This window comes from Palaemon carinicauda, chromosome 34, assembly GCF_036898095.1.
Source record: "Palaemon carinicauda isolate YSFRI2023 chromosome 34, ASM3689809v2, whole genome shotgun sequence".
NCBI lineage: Eukaryota > Metazoa > Arthropoda > Malacostraca > Decapoda > Palaemonidae > Palaemon > Palaemon carinicauda.
This window is the reverse complement of record NC_090758.1, coordinates 52,091,255-52,113,754: the sequence shown is the minus strand read 5'-3', so window position 1 is coordinate 52,113,754 and position 22,500 is coordinate 52,091,255. Positions and strand designations below refer to the sequence as shown.

At 39.5% G+C, this 22,500-nt stretch overlaps 2 protein-coding genes across 2 annotated transcripts in view; both read left to right on the top strand.

Annotated features, from left to right (window-relative positions):
* Nucleotides 1-22,500, top strand: part of LOC137626915 (uncharacterized) — a 342,943-nt gene that overhangs the window by 255,872 nt on the left and 64,571 nt on the right. The gene's annotated exons all lie outside the window — the stretch shown is intronic.
* On the top strand, nt 7,581-17,903 carry LOC137626916 (putative uncharacterized protein ENSP00000383309). Its single transcript, XM_068357902.1, has 14 exons — nt 7,581-7,626; nt 8,450-8,590; nt 10,871-11,172; nt 11,344-11,458; nt 11,637-11,704; nt 12,184-12,327; nt 12,532-12,722; nt 13,158-13,302; nt 13,492-13,687; nt 13,810-14,021; nt 14,483-14,594; nt 15,463-15,698; nt 16,175-16,268; nt 17,659-17,903. The coding sequence occupies exons 1-14, from the start codon at nt 7,581-7,583 to the stop codon at nt 17,901-17,903; spliced, it is 2,247 nt and encodes a 748-aa protein (XP_068214003.1).

The following is a 22,500-nucleotide window of genomic DNA, read 5'->3' as shown; positions in this document are numbered from 1 at the left end:
CATCACAAAACTTCTAACTCAAACCGTAAAACATCGCAATCTGTTTTATTTCGATCCTTCTCAACATTTCACCAAAGTTAAGTCTCGAAAACCTTTATGGAAAAGTCTCTCTCTTGATAGAAGATATCATCTTGGCTTGGAACTCTTCATAAGAATCCAGATCTCCTCACAATTTTCCTCCAGTTACAGATTCGGGAATTTTGGGGAACTGAGTCTAGAGTTTTCATCCCATCTTGCATATTGCAACTTTGCAGCCTGAAGTTATTGCATTTAAGCATCACGGGAGGTGGAAGAAGGCTTTCTGATATATTGGAAATACTCGTATTTTCGAGTTATGGAATATTGATTAACCTCCCTATATAATAAAGAAGAACGTGTTTGGATACGAATATATATATATATATATATATATATATATATATATATATATATATATATATATATATATATATATATATATATATATATATATGTATACATATATCTATATCTATGTATATATATATATATATATATATATATATATATATATATATATATATATATATATATATATATATATATATATATATATGTGTGTGTGTGTGTGTGTGTGTGTGTATATATATATATATATATATATATATATATATATATATATATATATATATATATATATATATATATATATATATATATATATATATATATATATATATATATATATATATACCGTATACGGGGATAGTCTTATGTGAAATTGAAGCGCCTCTCCACAAACTCAGAAGAGGTAAGTAACTGTTCAATTATATTACCAGCCTGTAAAAAGGATTTGGCATTGTCAGAATAAACAGCGACAGGAACACCAAACCTATTAGAAAACCTAATGAAAGACAATATAAATTCTGAAGTTGACATAGACTAGACAACTTCCAAATGTATAGCTCTTGTATTAAAACAAGTGAAAATAAGATTGTACGCCTTAAATTTTTCTCCATTTTTCTCCTTCAACCATAAGTGGCCTGTATAATCTACACCAGTATGAGCAAAAGGCACACTTAAATTAACCCTGGAAGAAGGAAGCGAAGAAGGAGAAGGGTATTTCACTGTGCTAGCATTATAACGCTTGCATGCAATACAATCCTTCAGGACAGACAAAACTGCTTGCCTGGCCTTTACAATCCACAAACCATGCATGCGCAAAAAACTAAGAGTGGATTGTAAACCCATATGCATAGACTTACAATGGGCATAATAAATCAAGAACCGAGTCAAATGATGCTTCTTGTCCACAAGAATAGGATTGACAATATCAAATTTTAAAGTAATATTCTTGTCAATCCGACCTTTAGTTCGCATTATACCATTCACGTCCAAAAACAAATTGAACTGCCTAACTAAAGGTGGAACATTAACTGAAGAATCTCTACTCTTCAGATAAGATCATTCAAGAGGAAAAGCTTCCTCTTGCATCAACCTTAGAAGGTAATTAGAAGCTGCTTCAACAGGCTCAGCTTCAATTTTCCTAAACTTATGTACAACAGTAAATACCTTCAAAACTACACTTATAAGTCTAGAAAAGCTAGAAAAATTACTAATATTTACAAGAGGTTCCTTTTTAGGGAACATTACAGGAGAAATTAAGTCACCCTTCATATTATCAGGAATACAACCCAAAAGACCCTTAGGCCACTCGTCAGGAGAATTCAACCAAGAAGGCCCTTTGATCCAAAGACTGGAATTTTCAAGAAAGTGCTTACTAGTACAAGGTTTAGTTAGTAAATCATCCTGATTGCTATATGAAGGAATATAAGCTAATGAAACTCTACAAAATCTATCAAAAATCCTATCTAACAGACTAGAAATTTCCTTCAACCTATTATTTACAAATGTGTTTCTCTTAGGAGCCCTATTAGTTAAAATCCAACTAAGAACTACTTGGCTATCTATAAAAAGAGTTATGCTCTAAATTTCAGCACAATTTAATAGATTACTTTCAAAAATGGTGTCAAAACACTCCAAAGCTAATTGAGCCAAAAGTTCTAAAGTAGGGAGAGTCTTCTCCTTAATAAGGCTAACCTTGGTTTTAGCAAATATCAGGGAACTATGATCACCTTGCAGAGCATACATAGCACAACCATAGGCTTCCTTAGGAGCATCGGCAAACAAAAACAGCTTAGCAGGATAATCAGTTTTATAAGTTTGTCTAGAAAAGGAAGTTTGACAAACTTCACTGTAAGAATTACAAAATTTACTCCATAGTTTAGAAATTTCAGCACTAGCTGTTTCATCCTAGTTCGTAACTTGCTGGCACAACTTACGAATAATAAGCTTGCCCTGCAGCATTATAGGAGCAAATATTCCAATAGGATCACAGACAGATGACAAAGCTGACAAAATCTGACGCTTTGAGGAAGCACCCTTGTTCAATTGCTTAACCTTTAATTTTAAGGTATCTTGGTCAGAGTCATAAATAAATCCTAAAGTCTTCATTTCAGAAGAAGCTACCTTTTCATCTTCATCAAGAGTAGACAACAAAGCAGGAATGTTAGAACCCCACTCCCGTAAAGGCAACCCCCCTGAATTCATAATTTTCTAAACAGAATTGATAATAAATGGCATCTGGGCTCCTTGATTAGAAGAGAGCACTAAGTTATCCATGTAAAATTTGTCTCTAATCAGAGAAGCTACTTCATTCCCTCTATAGCTAGACAAATGATGTTTAATAATATAATTCAGTATAAAGGGAGAACTTACAAATCCAAAAATTTTAGTATTATATCTATAAGCAAGAAACTTCCCATTTATCTTTCTAACGAAACAAAATCTATTTCGATCTGTCTCTAAATATAACCTAACTTAGAGAAAAGCCTTGACTATATCAGCTACATCTACATAATCATTATTCCTGAAATACAAAACCATAGACAACAAGTTGTTCATCAAATCAATACCAGGGAACGCAGCTTCATTTAATGAAGGAGCTTTTCCCATCTTTAAACTACAATTAAATACAGGACGGATTTTAGTGGTGACATTTTCATCATTTCTGATGACAGGACGATGAGGATTGATTATTTGACCTGCGGCTCTATTTTTAACAGGCTCAATAATGTCAAGCTCCTCCTGTCTATCAAAATCTTCCTCATATTTAGAGGATATATTCTGATCTTCTAATTTAGAATAAATCCGTTCAGCAACTGCCAATGAAATCTTTAAATTGTTTGGGACTTTTTCAATTAAATCCTTTTTCCATGGTGACTGGACGTGATAATGTCCTTCATGGAAAGAAATTGATTTAGCAAATTCAGCAACTTGATGGTCTTCATAAGGAAGGGGATTTTCATCTTTAATCCCAATCGATTCTAGATTATAGAAATTGTCGAGTCCATACTCTACACAAGATTCAGAAAAGATATCATTCAATGGATCGAACTTATAGCCTACTGGATTGACTGCAAAATTCACTAATAGCTTCTGTTTTCCAAGTTGCTTAGGAGGAACAAATTCCAGAAGTCTATTCTTATCAGGCTTAGAAGTCTGTTTACTCTCCAAATTAAGGGAAGAATTATAAAAAACTCTAGATTCTCTGTTACATTCAGGTACATATTTAATTTCCTTATTAGGAATAAACTTAACAGATTTAGTCTTACCATTACCTCTTGGTCTATTTTCCAAGATTTTATTATTATCAATTTTAGGACAAGACTCTACCTTTCTTACAGGTTTACAAGGCTTATAAGAATCAATTCTCTTATAAAAAAGCTTCCTTTGTGAAAGATGAACACAATTGACTACTGTACCAAATGGAATAACCCCATTGGCCAACTTAATTAATCTAACCTTAATATTAAACAACTCTACAGAGTCTAAATCTAACTGATTAAATTCCTGAAGGATATCCTTCCCTAGGATACCTAATATATTTACAATTTCAGAATTCCTCCCTGGGTAATTATTACATACAGAATAACCAGCAGATTCCATATTTTTAACTACAGAAGGCAACATAGGAATTTGTATGGAAAGATTAAAATTTTCCAATGCAAAAAACAGAAAACTAGTCTTTTTCCCACAAGGCATTGTTAAATCAGCTACCAAGTGAAATCCATCACTAACTCTAGCTGGCAACCCAAAAGAAGAAACTAACCTAGATAAAGGATCACCACAATAATCTCCTAATCTGCTATCAACAATTTGTTTATTAATAACACTAAACTGGGCTCCAGTGTCTAATAGAAAACAACATTTAAAAGATTTCCTACCCCTACCAACTTTGAGGGTAGTGAAGGGAACAAGTATTTCAGACTCTGAGTGACAACTTAATAATTTTTTACCAAGATCCTTACTAGCATGAGGGCACATTGCTCCATGTTGTTCAGATTTATTACAAGAAAAACATTTATAAGGTAATAATGATTCATTTCCCGGACATTCCGAGGCCCCATGCCTATCACTCAAGCATTTAAAGCATAAAGGTAATTCTTCAGCTCTATTCTTCCTAGATTGCAAAGTATCAAACCTAGTACATCTAGAAGAATTATGACCAATTTCTTTACAAAATTTACATCTACCAGAAGATAAAGGTTTACTTGTAAATTGCACTTTATTAGAGTCATTACTAGCAAAAGATCTATTACCAAACTTAGATTGCTGGAAATTACGGTCTTTACCTTCATATTTAACTTCTTTACCTTCATGTTTAACTTTAGGTTTTGCACCAGAACTTTCATTATGACCTAAACTAAGGCGTGCAATAATACTCTGATAATTATCTAAAAACTGGTTAAAATTAGGATAGGAAGATCCTGTAGTTCTAGAAAGTTTTATCCAAAAATTAAAGAGTGAACTTTTAAGTTCGAATATGTTAGATTTATCTCTAACTGGCATCAAATTAGGAGTAAGTCTTTATTTATCAACTTACCTGCACTGTAAAACGTTGTAATAATCTTGAAAACTGTTCGGACTTAAAAGTTCACTCTTTAATGGGGGGAACACACGTTCCAAGGAATGCGGCCGTCTTCAGGGTATAACGATTTGAGCTCAACTAACTCTTCCAGTCTGATTCAACTTGAAAACGACTCCCGTTTTCTTTCCTTTGTTCGAATACTCTCGAACAATCGTTGAAAAATAAAGACGGGAAATCAAAACTGTTTCCTTATAAGGAATATATTTAACATTTAATTAATTAATTCAATTAGAATACAAAAAAGGGCAATCGGAATGTGTCAACAATTTACCCTGTTTTGGATTCCAATGATGGATCAGCTGAGTTTCAGCACATTGCTTGAACTCCCTTTTCTGCCGAGAGAGAGAGAGAGAGAGAGAGAGAGAGAGAGAGAGAGAGAGAGAGAGAGAGAGAGAGAGAGAGAGAGAGAGAGAGAGAGGCAACTGCCCTTTAAAAGGCAGTGAGCCTTGGTTTGGTGTCAGTTAGCCAGGATTTAGCAATAGGCTTAGGTTAATTAGTTAGCCATGGGAAGTGTTCGATTTTTTCAGCAGTGTGTTTGCTAACTGCTTGCGTGTGTGTGAACAGTGAAGTGAGAGTACGCCAGGGTGCTGTCTTTGATGAAAGGTGTAGGCTGTCTCTCACGTCTGACGTACATGTGTTGTTTATTAATTATGATCCCGTGAAGGTTGCGAGTCCACTGGTTACGATTCTGGGTCAGATTAACAAGTTAGTTGATCAATTGAAACAGGTTAAAGAAGATGTTGCTGTAGTTAAGTAAAGAGCAATTCTTGATAACGTAAAAAGAGCCCTTAGTACCTCATTTGATACTTTCAAAGACTTCGTGACTTCAAAAGGGAATAGAAAAAAAAAACGTGTGATTAATTGGATTGGCGAATTGATTGGAGGTTGGACTGGACTAATTACCCGGTTGGAACTCGATCAGTTAGAAGGTGAGCTGACTAAAGAAGCAAAGAACACGCACACCATGATAAATAAAGTAATATCTCATACCAATATCGTAGATGAGAAACTGAAGACAGTTTCTATAGCAGTAACTAAAGGACAGGAGTCATTAGGAGTGTTGGAGAATAGGATTAATAATTTCGGGGAAGAAATAAAACAAATCTAGAGAGATTTGATTTATGTAAAAAGTGCTACACAATTAGCTTTTGTAGCTAGTGAGCTATCTTTACACCTAGGAAACGTGGCAAGCCAGACTCAACAAGTGGCAACCACGGGGGAAATCACGTCAGATATCTTGCCTCCCGGGGAATTTTTAAGGATAATTAAGAAAGTTCATGAGACTGTGCCAAAGTTTATTCCACCTGTAGAGAATAATTTGGCAGAGTTCTATCGAATGTCATCCATGACTGTTACTGAGTTAAAGGGCAAGTTTTATTTTTCCGTAGAGATACCTGTTAAGAATGAGGATTCAGATTCTCGTTTGTATGAAGTAAAGTCAGTGTGGACACAAACAGAAACAGAGGAATTCGCAACTCGGGTATTGGTTGATCTGCCGTACTTTGCTGTGAACAATAGGGACACTTAGACTGTGACCTTGCCTAATTTAGACAGGTGTAGGATAGGGAAAGCACATGTGTTGTGTGAACCTGTGTATGCACGTGTTTGTTTGTTTGAAGTATACCTGGAAGAGCCTAGTTTTGTACATAGTTGTAGGTTCGAGGTAAAGGCTGATTTTGAAAGGGAAATAGTTAATTTAAGACATCGTTGGATTGTGTCTGTGAGACGAGAGTCGAAGTACAAGGTGATGTGTGACTCTGTGAATGAGGTTAAAGTGTTGACCTCAGGAGTCACTGTCTTGACACATCAGAATGGGTGCTTTGCCCAAGGGGACGGGTACCGTCTACCCGGCCAAAGAAAGAGGAAGAGTGAACGAGTGACAGTTAGGGACACTTCTGTATTGAATGCTTCTGTCATCCAGCCAGGTGTGAATGTGTCCTACATGTTAGTTCACCTTAACCTGACTCGACTAGGAACCATGTCCTTAGATCCCATCCCTTTTTATGATCATATTGTCAATTTAAAAACATCACATAGGACTTTGAGTGTAGGCTTTTATTTACCTAGTATGTGTGTTTTTCTTGCTGTCCTGATAGTATGTGGTCCTGCCTGTCTCCGATGGCGGAGGGCAGGGGGGGTCCGAACAGTCATGCTGACAGATCCTCTGCTGGTAGGGGAAACTTTGGCCTCAGAACCGCAAGTTCCAAAGAGGACCTCCCACCAGGTGCTCCATGCAGTCGGAGTTCAAGGAAACATTCCTACACAGGGTGAGGCTCCGGTGTGTCCAAATGAGCCCTCAGGTGTACCCAGGAACGTACCGTCTCAGGCACGGTGTGAAGATGTAACGACCTAGTTGGTGTTGCCTGTAGGTTTAGTGTGCACGCAGATGTTTTTTGTTTGTATTTACTAGTACTTTGGTTTGTAAACACTTTGCTAGTGTGATATAGCTATATGAGAATATTATGATTGATAACATTTATGATAATTTCTTATTTTTTTTGTGCGGCCATCCTGTGCTTAATATGCATGTCTCTTTTGCTTACGATGTCTCTGTGGATCTATATATTTTTCTTTTCCATGGGGAATGATTTGATTTTATGTACTGTTATTTTTTGTCAACTGTTATTATACCATGTCTCTAATTACAGAATCCACGGCAGTGAGTGAGACCAAGATATGTAACCCCTCCCCTGTGATGTGAGATTAGCAAAGGCAAAATTGTCGCTTAGGCGAGCCTGAGGATTAGAATTCTAAGTTGATTACTTTTTTTGTATGATTTGTTTTACTCCAGGAAGTCTTTGTTTCAGATTTCAGTTGCTAGTGTGTAACATTTGGATATTTTATTTTTTAGCTTTTGCTTGCCTTTAGTTGTCAAAATATTAATTGTTCCTCAGAATTACTTCCCATGTTTTTTTGTTTCTTCATATTTATCCATAATTACACATATTTACTCATACATACCCATATGTATTGATTTTCAGAGTTCTTTCTGCATTTCTTGTTCTTTTTTAGTATATAACCTTTTTGAGTATATTGTTCTTGATTTTCAGTTAATCGCATTATATATCTTGTGTATTCATATAGTTAGAGTTCCTATTTTTCTCATGATTAAAAGCGCAACTACTGTAAGGAGATATGTGAACTTACTTTGTTCAAATCTTGTAGTTTGTTGCTATTGGAGTTTTTTTTGGGGGGGAGAAGTTTAGGTTATGTGTACCCAAAGAATAGTCATGTTGGGATTTGAGTTTAAAACAAACTTTGTTGTGATTGCTTTCTTTTTGGAGCCTACCACAGTTCCAGGAGAAACTGTAACTTGGTAGGGGGGGATTTGTCACACGTAACAAATGTTTGAAACCCCCTTTTGAGGTCATGTGAACGACCTCTGCCTGCTGGCTTCGCTTGGGAATACACGCTACCTCAGCTTCCATTGTCAACAGAGTTCTGTTGCCCTCTCATTTCTGTTGACGAAGACTGTTTGTTGTCTCCTCTTTGTTCTTACAGATTCTGTGGGAAAGCTACAGCCAGGAGACAAGAATATCGGCTTGGTAACAGAACGGGGTCCTACCACGACCCCCCTAGGAAAGATGGCACCTACCCCAGGACGCCAAAGGACCATGTCTCGAGAGTCTGCCACACCTAGAGGCCAGTCCGAGGAGAGCCAGGCTAGAAAACTCGCGTTACTCTCTCCGTTGTGCTAAGGGCACCCAAGCTAAGCCATTGATTTGAACTTATAATTATTTTTAGTGATATGTTGAATTGAAAGTAACTTTTAAAAACTACTATAACTCCTAAAATAACTGATGGATTTCCATGATATCAAAGCAGTGAGCGCTTCATACAATGGCCTAATTTTAGGAAATACTGTGCCTTGCCAATTACGCTTCATTAACTTTTTTACTTAAGAAAATGATGCTAAAGCCAGTCTTAGCCACCCACACATTCGCAAAAGTGATGACGTCCCTCAGTGACGTTGTTATAACGTTTCTTCCCCTGTGCCTCCCATCCCCCGAATTGTTAAACACCTGTTTAACTCCATAGATATTTGTCATATGACCTACCCCAAGCAATACGAAATTCTTTGTCAATAAAAGTTCAGCATACTGGTAATGTGATTCGTGACTTTAGACTTCAACTAAACACAAGACCAACGTTTTATATCTTACCCACTCACTTACAATGAAGATCAAGAATGAGACTTATGACAGGAGACGAAAGAAGCCATGCTAACCCTACACTTTGCTCTTCAAGCGAGTATTGGTAAAGCAATAGAAATATAGTTTTCTTTAGGTTAAGCCGTAGGACTTATTCTTCCATACAACACAGGTTACTTGATACATCAATTGCCAGGAAGAGAATGACAGAGAGCATTGTTTGATATAATTTATCATATCAATTTCACCAGAGAGAGTAGCTTGAATTCCTTAGAAGGTAGACTTTTAAAAGATGTTTCATATAAGGGCATTGACATCGGCCATTTGATAAATTTTGAAATCAATCACACACACACACACACACACATATATATATATATATATATATATATATATATATATATATATATATATATATATATATATATATATATATATATATATATATATATATATATATATATATATATATATATATATATATATATGTGTGTGTGTGTGTGTGTGTGTGTGTGTGTTCATACATACATAAGATTTATTATATTTCAACCTATAGTTTTATATATTTATTTACATTATAAGTACCAGTACCTTTTTTTGTTACTGAAAAGGTATGTGACAAATATCATTACGACTTTGTCACTGGAATTATACCAGACTTCAATTAATGAACCAATCAACCTTACTTTGAGAGATCCATTGACATTGTCTACATGCCAGGCTGATATACTCGTATCAAAGTATTCATTAGCTTTGCTTTTCCAAAATAATGTTATCACCAATTGCTGGAAACCATAGATTTATGAGGGAAGAAAAAAAAAAAACAAGAAATGGACACTTATGCATTTTACTCATCATCACTCTCAAGGAAAAAAACTGTTTTCTAATTCTACTGATGTTTTTATTTGTTTTTTTTATTTTATTTTATTCTTTAGTTGCAAATCTAAAATCTGTAGGAGTCCGACTAGAATATCTCTCAGTGCGATTCCACACCCCTGTTTTAAACCTCATCTATTATGTTTGATAATTTGTGTTAACCATCTAATCATTATCTACCACCATAATACATTTTATTGCTCTTCCGGTTCATTTTATATGTGCAGTACACAGTCTTTCCTAACAGGAATTTACTCAGTAGCCTAATAACAATGGGAATGAAGGAAAGAAGGCAAGTAGGAAGGGGGGGGGGGGGGCCGAGTACCAGGATAGCCATAGGTGTAAACACTGAAGGAGGGTTGGGGGAACCTCTGCGTCACAGTTACGTGATTAACACTTCTTCGAAACTCTCTGTAGGAAGGGAAGAAGTTCCTCCTTTTTCTAAGAGTAAACGGGTTTATTAAGCACATCTGTCAATTCATTGTACCACCAAAAATTAGGCTTATGTTTGAAACATTCATTGCTGTAGTTTCATGGAAATTCATAAGCCGGTTTGTTGGATATTTGGGAAAAACACTATTACACGGCCTCTGGAAACAATAGTAGTCTCCTAGCAGTAGTCTCGCCCAGAAATTATGATGTAAACTCATTGATTGTGAGAGCACTTGTAAACATTTATTTGAAACATTTTAACAAATAAATAATGTTTTAAGAACGCTATTCAGAATTTTTGAACTTAGAAAAATTTCGAAGTGCTCAGGAATGAAGTTGAAAAATTTTCGCTTCTGACTTATCCCGTTTTCTGAGAGTGAATTGAACTTACATTTAAAATTAAATTTTGTCTGTCTGGAACATGCTCTCCCCAGAGTATGAATACTCCCTCTCCCTTTCCCAGGCGAAACCCCTCTCACCAGAGTAGGACTACTTCCTCTCCCTTTCCTAAGCACAACCCATCTCACCATAGTAGGACTACTCCCTCTCCCTTTCCTAAACACAACTCCTCTCACCAGATTAGGACTACTCATATTTCCTAAGCTCAAGCCCTCTCACTATAGTAGGACTATTCCCTCTCCCTCTTCTAGGCAGAACCCTTCCAACCATAGTAAAACAACTCCCTCTCCCTTTTCTAAGCACAACCCCTCTCATCAGAGTAGGGCTATTATCTCTCCCTCTCTAAACACAACCCCTCTCGCCAGAGTATGACTTCTTCCTCTCCCTTTCCTAAGCACCACCCATCTCAATAGAGTAGGACAACTCCTCTCCCTTTCCTAAGTACAACCACTCTCACCAGAGTAGGACTACTCCCTCTCCCTCTCCTAGGTAAAACCCTCTCACCAGAGTAGAACTACTCCATCTCCCTTTCCTTAGCACAGCCATTCTCACCAGAGTAGGACTACTCCCTCTCCCTTCCCTAAGCAAAACCCCTCTCATCAGAGCAGGAATACTTCCTCTCCCTTTCCTAAGTACAACCACTCTCACAAGAGTAAGACTACTCGCTCTCCCTCTCCCTTTCCTTAGCACAGTCATTCTCACCAGAGTAGGACTACTCCCTTTCCCTTTCCTAAGCAAAACCCCTCTCATCAGAGCAGGAATACTTCCTCTCCCTTTCCTAAGTACAACCACTCTCACAAGAGTAAGACTACTCGCTCTCCCTCTCCTAGGCACAACCACTCTCACCAGAGTAGGACTAGTCCCTCTCGCTTTCCCAAGTACAGCCCCTCTCATCAGAGTAAGAATACTCTCTCTCCTGTTTTCATGTACAACCCCTCTCACCAGAGTAGGATTAATCCCTTTCCCTTTCCAAAGCACCTTCCCTCTCACCGGAGCAGGACTACTGCCTCTCCCTTTCCCAACTGCAACCCCTCTCACCAGAGTAGGACTACTCCCTCTCCCTTTCCTAAGTGCAAAACTTCTCTACAGAGTATGACTACTTTCTCTCCCTTTCCTAAGCACAACCCATCTCACCAAAATAGGACTACTCCCTCTCCCTTTCTTAGGCAAAACCCCTCTCAACAGAGTAGGATTACTACCTCTCCCTTTCCTAAGTACAACCATTATCACCTGAGTAGAAATACTCCCTCTTGCTTTCCTAGGCTCAACCCCTCTCTACAGGGTAGGACTACTCTCTCTCCCTTTCCTAAGCACAAACCCTCTCACCAGAGTAGGATTTCTCCCTCTCCTTTTCTTATGCACAACCCCTCTAACCAGGGTAGGACTACTCCCTCTCCATTTCTTGAACACAACCCATCTCACCAGAGTAGGACTACTCCCTCTCCCTTTCCTGAATACAAAACCTATCACAAGAGTAGAACTACTCCCTCTCCCTCTCATAAGCAAAGCCTTTTCACCAGAGTAGGACTACCTCCCCTTCCCTCCTTAAGCAGAGTAGGATTACTCTTTCTTCCTTTCCTAAGCATGACTACTTTCACCAGAGTAGGACTACTTCCCCTCCCTTTCCTAGCACAAACACATCACCAGAGTATGACTACTTCCTCTCCCTTTCCTAAGTAGAACCCCTCTCACTAGAGTATGTCTAACTCCTCTCCCTTTCCCAAGCGCAAGCTTACTCACCAGAGTGTGAATACTTCCTCTCCCTCTCCTAAGTACATCACCTCTCACCAGAGTATGACTACTCCCTCTCACTTTCCCAATCAATACTCCTCTCGCCAGAGTAGGACTACTCCCTCTCCCTTTCCTAAGCACAACCCATATCACCAGGGTAGGACTACTCCTTCTCCCTTTCCTAGGTAAAACCACTCTCAACACAGTAGGATTACTCCCTTTCCCTTTCCTCAGCACAAACCCTCTCACCAGAGTAGGACTACTCCCTCTCGCTTTCGTAAGCAAAACCCCTCTCACCAGAGTAGGAATACACTCTCTCCCTTTCCTGAGCAGAAACCCTCTCACCAGAGTAAGATTACTTACTCTCCCTTTCTTAAACACAACCCATCTCACCAGAGTAGGACTATTCCCTTTCCCTTTCCTATGTACACCATCTATCACCAGAGTAGAAGTACTCCCTCTTCCTCTCCTATGCACAACCCCTTTCACCAGAGTAGGACTACCTCCCCTTCCATCCCTAACCAGAGTAGGACTACTTCTTCTCCCTTTTCTAAGCATGATCACTTTCACCAGAATAGGACTACTCCCTCTCCCTTTCCTAAGCACAACCCCTCTCACAGGAGTAAGACTACTCCCTCTTCCTTTACTAGGCACGACACCTCTCACCAGAGTAGGACTACTCCCTCTCCCTTTCTCAGGCACAACCCCTCTCACCAGAGTAAAACTACTCCCTCTCCCTTCCCTAAGCGAAACCGTCTCACCAGAGTAAGAATACTCCCTCTCCTTTTCCTAGGCGCAACCCCTCTCACCAGATTGGGATTACTCCCTCTCCCTTTCCAAAGTACAACCCTTATCACCAGAGTAAGACTATTCCTTCTCCCTTTCTTGAGTACAACCCCTCTCACCAGAATATGAATACTCCCTCTCCCCCTCCTAGACGCAACCCCTCACCAGAGTAGAACAACTCCCTCTCCCTGTCCTAAGGTCAACACCTCTCACCAGAGAATGACTACTCCCTCTTCCTTTCTTAAGCACAACCCCTCTCACCAGAGTAGAACTACTCTCTCTTTCCCCCTTCCCATGAACAACGCCTCTCACCAGAGTAGAACTACTCCATCTCCATTCCATAATCAGAAACCTTATCACCAGAGTAAGACTACTCCCTCTCCTTTTCCTAAGCACAACCCTTCTCACCAGATTGGGATTACTGCATCCCCCTTTCTTATGTACAACCACTCTCAAGAGCGTATGACTACTCCCTCTCCCTTTCAGAAGACAACCCTTCTCGCCAGAGTAGGACTACTCCCTCCCCCTTTCCTAAACACAACCCCTCTCACCTGAGTACGACTACTACCTCTCCCTCCGCGAGGCACAACCCTCTCACCAGAGTAGAACTACTCCCTCTCCCTTTCCTAAACACAACCCCTCTCACCAGAGTAGAACTACTCCCTCTCCTTTTCCTAAACAAAACCTCTCTTACCAGAGTAAAACTACTCGCTCTCCCTTTCCTAAGTACAACACCTCTCACCTGAGTAGGACTAGTCCCTTTCCCATTCCCGGGCACAACCTCTCTCACCTGAGTAAAACTAGTCCCTCTATCTTCCCTAAGCAGTAACCGTCTCACCAGATTAAGACTACACCTTCTCACTTTCCAAAGCATAACCCATCTCACCAGATTGGGATTGTTCCCTCTCTTTCCAAAGTACAACACTTATCCCCCGAGTAGGACTACTCCTTCTCCCTTTCTTGAGTACAACCCATCTCAACAGAGAAGGACTTCTCTCTCTCCCTCTCCTGGGCACAACACCTCTCACCGAGTAGAACTACTCCCTCTCCCTTTCCTAGGAACAACACCTCTCACCAGAATAGAACTACTCCCTCTCCCTTTCCTAGGAACAATCACTCCCACCTGAGTAGGACTACTCCCTCTCCCTTTCCTAAGCAGAAACCATCTCACCAGAGTAAGACTACTCCCTCTTCTTTTCCTAAGCACAACCCATCTCACCAGATTGGGATTACTCCCTCTCCTTTTCCAAAGTACAACCCTTATCACCAGAGTATGACTACTCCTTCTCCCTTTCTTGAGTACAACCCATCTCACCAGAGAAGGACTACTTCTTCTCCCTTTCCTTAGCACAACACCTCTCACCCGAGTAGAACTACTTCCTCTCCCTTTCCTAAGCACAACACCTCTCACCAGAGTAAAACTACTCCCTTTCCCTTTCCTAGAAACAACCACTCCCTCCTGAGTAGGACTACTCCCTCTCTCTTTCCTAAGCACAACCCCTCTCACCAGAGTAGAACTACTCCCTCTCCTTCTCCTCTGCACAACCCCTCTCACCCGAGTAGGGCTACTCCCTCCCCCTTTCCTAAGTACAACCCCTCTCACCAGAGTAGAAATACTCCCTCTCCCTTTCCTAAGTACAACCCCTCTCACCACAGTAGGACTACTCCCTCTCCCTTTCCTAATTACAAACCCTCTCACCTTAGTAGGACTACTCCCTCTCCCTTTCCTAATTAAAAACCCTCTCACCAGAGAAGGACTACTCCCTCTCTCTTCCCTAATCACAACTTATCTCACCATATTAGATCTACTCCCTCTCCTTTTCCTACTCACAACCCATCTCACCTGAGTAGAACTACTCTCTCTCCCTTTCCTAAGTAAAACCCCTCTCACCAGAGTATGACTACTCAGTCTTCCTTTCCTAAGCACAACCCCTCTCATCAGAGTAGGACTAGTCCCTCTCCCTTTTCTAAGCACAACCCTTCTCACCAGAGTAGGACTACTCCCTCTCCCTTTCCTAAGAACAACCACTCCCTCCTGAGTAGGACTACTCCCTCTCTCTTTCTTAAGCACAACCCCTCTCACCAGAGTAGAACTACTCCCTCTCCTTCTCCTCTGCACAATCCCTCTCACCCGTGTAGGGCTACTCCCTCCCCCTTTCTTAAGTACAACCCCTCTCACCAGAGTAGAAATATTCCCTCTCCCTTTCCTAAGTACAACCCCTCTCACCAGAGTAGGACTACTCCCTCTCCCTTTCCTAATTACGAACCCTCTCACCTTAGTAGGACTACTCCCTCCCCCTTTCCTAAGTACAACCCCTCTCACCAGAGTAGGACTACCCCCTCTCCCTTTCCTAAGTACAACCCCTCTCACCAGAGTAGGACTACTCCCTCTCCCTTTCCTAATTACAAACCCTCTCACTTTAGTAGGACTACTCCCTCTCCCTTTCCTAATTAAAAACCCTCTCACCAGAGAAGGACTACTCCCTCTCTCTTCCCTAATCACAACTTATCTCACCATATTAGATCTACTCCCTCTCCTTTTCCTACTCACAACCCATCTCACCTGAGTAGGACTACTCTCTCTCCCTTTCCTAAGTAAAACCCCTCTCACCAGAGTATGACTACTCAGTCTTCCTTTCCTAAGCACAACCCCTCTCATCAGAGTAGGACTAGTCCCTCTCCCTTTTCTAAGCACAACCCTTTTCACCAGAGTAGGACTACTCCCTCTCCATTTCCTAGGCTCAACCCTTCACCAGAGTAAAACTACTCCCTCTCCCTTTCTTAAGCACAACCCCTCTTACCAGAGTAGGAGTACTTCCTCTCCCTTCCCTAAACACAATCCCTCCACCAGATTGTAACTACTCCCTCTCACACTGAGAACCACCCCTCTCACCAGAATTTGACTACTCCCTCTCCCTTTCCTAATCACAACCCCTCTCACCAGAGTAGGACTACTCCTCCTCCTTTTCCTCTCACCGGAGTATGACTACTCTCTCTACCTTTACTAGGCACAGCTCCTCTCACCAGAGTAGGAAAACTCCCTCTCCCTTTCCTAAACACAACCTCTCACACCATAGGAGGAGTACTTCTTCTCCAGGCTACCTGTTTTTTTTTTTTTTTTTTCACGAGAATCTTGAAATAATACTACAAGTTTTATGTTATCTAGAAATTTCAACGAATACTGAATGAAAATTTGTTCTGAAAGCAGGGCTACAATAACAACACATTGCATTGCTTACCCCGCTGCTAGTGAATAAAAATTTTGGGCTCGAGCATTGTTGTCCAGATGGAAGTTCCTCATTGGCAGCTTCTACTTGGGATATTTCTGCGAGTGATATACCAGAGAGATTTACCTTAGAGGTATTAAAGTAGATCCAACCAACTGAGCAGATATCCCGAAAGATATCATGCATAAATCAGGAATGTGTGGATAAGAAGCCATGGTTATCCTTCCCCGAATAGAGTTAACCTTGTCTAGAAGGAAAATTGAGGTACAGGTACAGGAGAGACGTTACAACTTGCAATCTCAATACGCTACAACTAACACATTTCCTTTTTTAACCCGTCCCTTTTTGCAGAACAATATCTTTCGGTCACTTTGAGAGTTTCTGCTAGTTTTTCTTAGCTTGTTAAGTTATTTCCGATCATGGATGATTCAACCTTTTCTGCATTAACTAAGCTGAGTAACCCCTATTTCATGTGTTTGAGAAATTCACGTCTCCACCCAGTATTTTTATTGAATTGTCTACTTGTATTGTCCTGAGGCTGGCATTACATCATGTTCCAAATGGCTCAGAAACGATTAGTCATTCAGTCATATTACTGTAGGAATATTTTTTTTTTCTAAATTGTGGTATGTTTATGGTATCCGCCCATCCTTTCTTGGTGTTTCTTGTGTTTTTTTTTTATCAGTATTGACTAAGGCTAGACTACCCTAACTGGCATCCATGCCTGATAAAATTTTCCCTATGCACCATAACCTTCTTTCACCAAACTCTACTGGTTGGGTATGACTGCCCTATCCACGCATGTTGTCGATTTTCCACGGCGGGCAGCTGCGGTCTTGAAGGTCCTTCAGGGATTTGGATAGTATTTTCAGTTGCCCAAGGATGACTTTCCACTTTCCAATTATCCTTTATGTTTGGCGAGGCGGCACAGGTCTTGGAATCCTTCCCCCAGTATTTACTTATGTTTACCCATTGGAATGCCTTACCTCCTGTTCTGATGCTTACCAGTAGACGTTCTTCTGTCTTCTTAACCATCATTTGGCTTCTCTCTTAGTCTTTGGTAGGCTATGCCTGATTGTGAGTACTTGTGTTCTGTGCCCTATTACAGCATCCCATTTGGAACATTATTGCTGTTCTAATGTTGCTCTTGGCCTTCCTGTCATGCCGCCTCACCATTTTCTGAGTATCCCATTTCCAACCCCTTCTTCCCGGTTCCTTTTACCTGTTATAGAGTGCCTACTTGTATGCTATCTTCCCTGGCCGGCAGAGATGAAGATGGACACGGACACGGAGAGTGATAGTGAGAAAGAGACGGAGACGGAAACAGAGAACCAGACGGAGACGGAGACATAGACGGAGACGGAGACGGAGATGGAGACGGAGAAGGAGACGAAGACAGAGACGGAGACCGAGACCGAGACTGAGATGCCTAGCTAGGTGTGATTTTCTCCTCCCTTAGTTATAAGTCTCTCTGACGCCTTAGAGACCACCCTTGGTTGTTTCTCTGCTCCTTCCCTTCCATGTTAGGCCATAACATGACTGTACTGCAACTATGTTCCCCTTATCTAGTCATCTCACCCTAGCTTTTGAGCTTTCCCTCACTTGCTAGGTAGGCTAGGCTTGCCTATATAGTTCTCCCTATGGCCTCACCCTTTCCAGGTGTAGAGTAGGTACCCCTTGTGGTCCTCCTCTGCCACCTTAGCAGCCACCTTAGCAGAGCCAGTGCTATGTCTGTAGCTTCTCTTCCTATGCTATATACTTTTTGCTATCGGTTGTTGACTCTCTTGCTGGGTTAGCCTATCTAGACAGAGGTGCAGCCTCCTATCTCTTCTTCCTGTGTTGTCAACTTGAGTCCTTCTAGCACTGGCTTTGCATTGGCTATGGGTCATCCCTTCTGCCGTCTCAGCTGCAGTCTTAGACTAGTAATCTACTCGTTCCTTTGACACATCTGAGGACCATTTTCCTATAGAGTTGGTCAATTGGATCATGCTTGGTGGTCTGGACATCCTTTGAATCTATAATTCTTAGCATCCTCGCTGTCCTGTACGGCTCTCATTATCTTACAGGCTGCACCCTCACTTTTTATAATTTTATGATAATGATCAGGTCTTAGCAGGTTCACTTATCAACTGCCTTTCATTCCTGTACTTCCCCTGAGGTTGGACCCTTCCCTCTGGGATTGATCCCTCTCCCCCTTTTGACTTTATAATTTGTCTGCCGCCTTGTGTCGACATGCCTTGGGTACTTACAGGTCAGTCTTTTACTGGCTAATAAAAATATTGGCAGCCTCTCAGCTGCTTCTGCCTAGGGGGCAGCTGTTGCTCATCTAGCCATTATGATGAGTGAACTTCCCTTCTTAGGCTACTCTGATACACCTACTCGGGAGGTTCTGGTGTTCCTTTGATGTGATTCTTTCCTCAATATTCCTACCACACCGTCATTATGTTTTGCTTCATAAATTGCTACAGATTCTGAGCTGTTTGTCATGTGTTCTAATTATATTTTAAATGTAGCCATTCTTTTGTGGTAGGTTTATTAGTGTTAGGACTTATTTTTCTTAACTAATTTTAAGATGATATGATTTTCAACGATATGTACTCATTGCAATATCTTACCTTTATAGGTCACTGATGACATGGAGGGTTCAACTGTCACCTGTACCCGTTAGGTCAAGTTACACTCTGACCACAAGACCTGCACGAAACACGCGGATTGCTATGTTTCTAAGAGATTTGTTGTAATATGGGACCCAACAAACTGCTAGGTTTGCACGGATATCCCTCAAACCAGCTTCTATGCCAGTGACGTCTCCTTGGACGTTCGAGATCGACGTTTGAGGACGCTCCGACACTGGGCAAGAGGCTTCCAGAAGAGTTCTCAACAAGGTGCCACTTTTTTTTCCACTCTGGAACTGAAGGAACTTTTCTTTCCAAAGGCTAAAGTGTCCTCTGTTTTTGGTCACCATTTACTGACGTCCAACTCTCACCGGTACCGGGAGATCATGTGGATGATGAAGTGTGGGACACTGCATGTCAGGAGCCTGGACGCCAACAACATGTCTACTACTGCATTTGTGTCGTCAGAGAGGGAGAGGATCCTGCTAACCACAAAAGTCTCAGAATAGTCACTGGGTGTACATCAGGTGAGTGCAGCTCCCAGTGCCTATAGATCCAAGTCTATAATTCTTGTTTGGACGTTAGACAAACCTTCGCTTCTCAGTATCTTGTGACTAATGGTGTCCATGAAAGCTTTCATGGAGAACCGAACTGCTAAATATGAATGTTCCCAAGCAGACCTAACAACGAGGATAGAAGCTTTACAACAGGCACCTGTTTCTAAGGCCCCCCAGCTTCGAGCCTACCAGAATGCACAGTTAAGAATCCTGGGTGCATGCTGAGCATAAGTCTTTACCCGAAGGGTTCCTTCATATTAGGGATGGTTTGGGTTCCAAGCAAGTTTTGGAATTGGAATTCTTCCCATCGATCAATAGCTATCCTTACTGCTACATAAGGCTTGATTAACTCGAAGCGTCCAATAGGGATGATACAATCCCCAAGGAAACAATCATTATGGATCATGGCATGGCACAATTCCTTTTGGTTAGTTAAAGACGGCTGAATTCACCATAACCGAATTTTTTTGCCCACAAAGATACTTTCTATATATATATATATATATATATATATATATATATATATATATATATATATATATATATATATATATATATATATATATATATATATATATATATATATATATATATATACATATATACTGTATATATATATATATATATATATATATATATATATATATATATATATATATATATATATATATATATATATATATATATATATATATATCATGATCTGCATATAAAAACTAAATGTTACTGGAATAACATAATTTTCAAAACTTTCCTTTTGTTAACAACAATGTTCTTAACAGTTTTTAGTTCGATTCGTGCAAGTATCCTAAATGTTTTTCTTCACAAATCACTATCATTACTTTTATATCTATTATTTCATTGTTGCACCTGTTTAAGCATGTTGAAGAATAAGGGTTTTAAAAGTCTGTCAATTTCACGTGCTGATTTCTTACTCTACCGCTTGAGTTATTGGGTCCTTTGACTGGCTAGGCAGTAATACATTGGATCCCTACATCTAGTTAAGGCTAATTTATCCTTTGCCTACACATTCAACGAATAGTGTGGTCTATTCTTTCCACATTCTCATCTGTCCTTATACACCTTTCAACACTGAGATTACCAAACAAGTCTTCTTCGTTCAATGGTTTAATTACTGCACTGTAGTTGTTCAGTGACTACTCTTCTCTTCGTAAGGGTAGAAGAGAGTCTTTAGCTATAGCAAGCAGCCCTACTAGCTAGAAGAGAAGGACACACCGAACTGAATCCATTGTTTTCTAGTCTTGGGACAGTACCATAACCTCTGTAACTTGGTCTTCGACTGTCTTGAGTTAGAGTTCTCTTGCTTGAGGGTACATTTGGGCACACTATTCTATAGTTTATATATGGAAGATTTATTTCAATGTTGATACTGTCTTAAAAATATTTTATTTTTAATTGTTAATTACTTGTCTTATAGTATATCTATTTTCTTTCCTCACTTTGCTATTTATCCTTATTGGAGCTATTGCTTTCTAACATCATGCTTTTACAGCTAGGGTTCTAGCTTAGCTAATAATAATAATAATAATAATAATAATAATAATAATAATAATAATAATAATAATAATAATAATAATAATGTCATCAGCTATGGGTGCGTCAATAAAAAAGTATAATTTCGACTGATCAAGAGAAAAGAAAACCTTTGAGAGGTACACAGGTGCATCATTGGCTTTGCTTAATGCAAAGAAAAGAAAACTGTGTTGGAAAAGGAAACAACAAGCAAAGTTTAGCCTGGTGCTGCAGTTAGTCATCGCTCATTTATACTTGGGGTCAAGAGATGCCTTCATACAGGTCGTAATGTCAAAGAGACTTGAGACAATGAATTGAAAAAGTGTTAAGATTGTAGCAGACAGTAGTTAAATAATCCCAAAGAAGAGACCAAGAAATGCTCTTCACTCACTAAGTCAGTGTGTTGCTAACAACGAAAAATTGACAATATATATCTTGCAAGTGGTAGTTCAATGTGTATACTTTATTGCCTTATTTTCATATCAAGTAAATTATGCAATTCCATGCTGTAATGTGTTGAGTATGTATATATGAATTTTGTATTACAGAATCTATATCTATTTAGCTAAGAAACATGTTTTAATCTAGATTATTCCTATTGGTTATAAAATGTCACGGACAAGTGTTCCCCTAGGATTCTAACACAAAATATCATAAGACAAGAGGAAACAACAGAACAGCTACAGAAACATACTTCCAAAAAAATTATTATTTATTTACATCCAATCTTCCTCGGATATATGTCTATCAATTCAGATTTCAAATGAATACAAATATTCTACAAACCTCTCTTGATGTTGACAATATTGATGCACGAATCGACTGAAACTAGTAAGAACACTGTTCCTAACAAAAGCATAGTTTTGAAATTTAAAGGATTCTGGTAACATTCAGTTTTAAAAACTAAAGGGAAAATATTGGCTTTTAATGACACTTATGCATAGTATGTGAGGGTATTTATACATACATATACTGTATAAACACACACACAAACACACACAAACACACACACACACACACACACACACACACATATATATATATATATATATATATATATATATATATATATATATATATATATATATATATATATATATATATATATATATATATATATATATATATTGCTGGGACAATTCGGTCCCGGAAAATTCGGTCCCGGGCAATTCGGTCCCGGACAGTTCGCTCCCGGACAATTCGGTACTAGGACAATTCGGTACTAGGACAATTCGGTACCAGGAC

What these genes read in the sequence shown, in the direction of transcription:
- LOC137626916 (XM_068357902.1), top strand. Translation starts at nt 7,581, where the DNA reads ATGTCTCTAATTACAGAATCCACGGCAGTGAGTGAGACCAAGATAT. An exon ending in TCAGAAACCTTATCACCAGA is followed by an intron (nt 13,688 to 13,809) that starts GTAAGACTACTC and finishes TCTCCCTTTCAG; the next exon opens with AAGACAACCCTTCTCGCCAG. An exon ending in TCACAACCCCTCTCACCAGA is followed by an intron (nt 16,269 to 17,658) that starts GTAGGACTACTC and finishes GCCCTATTACAG; the next exon opens with CATCCCATTTGGAACATTAT.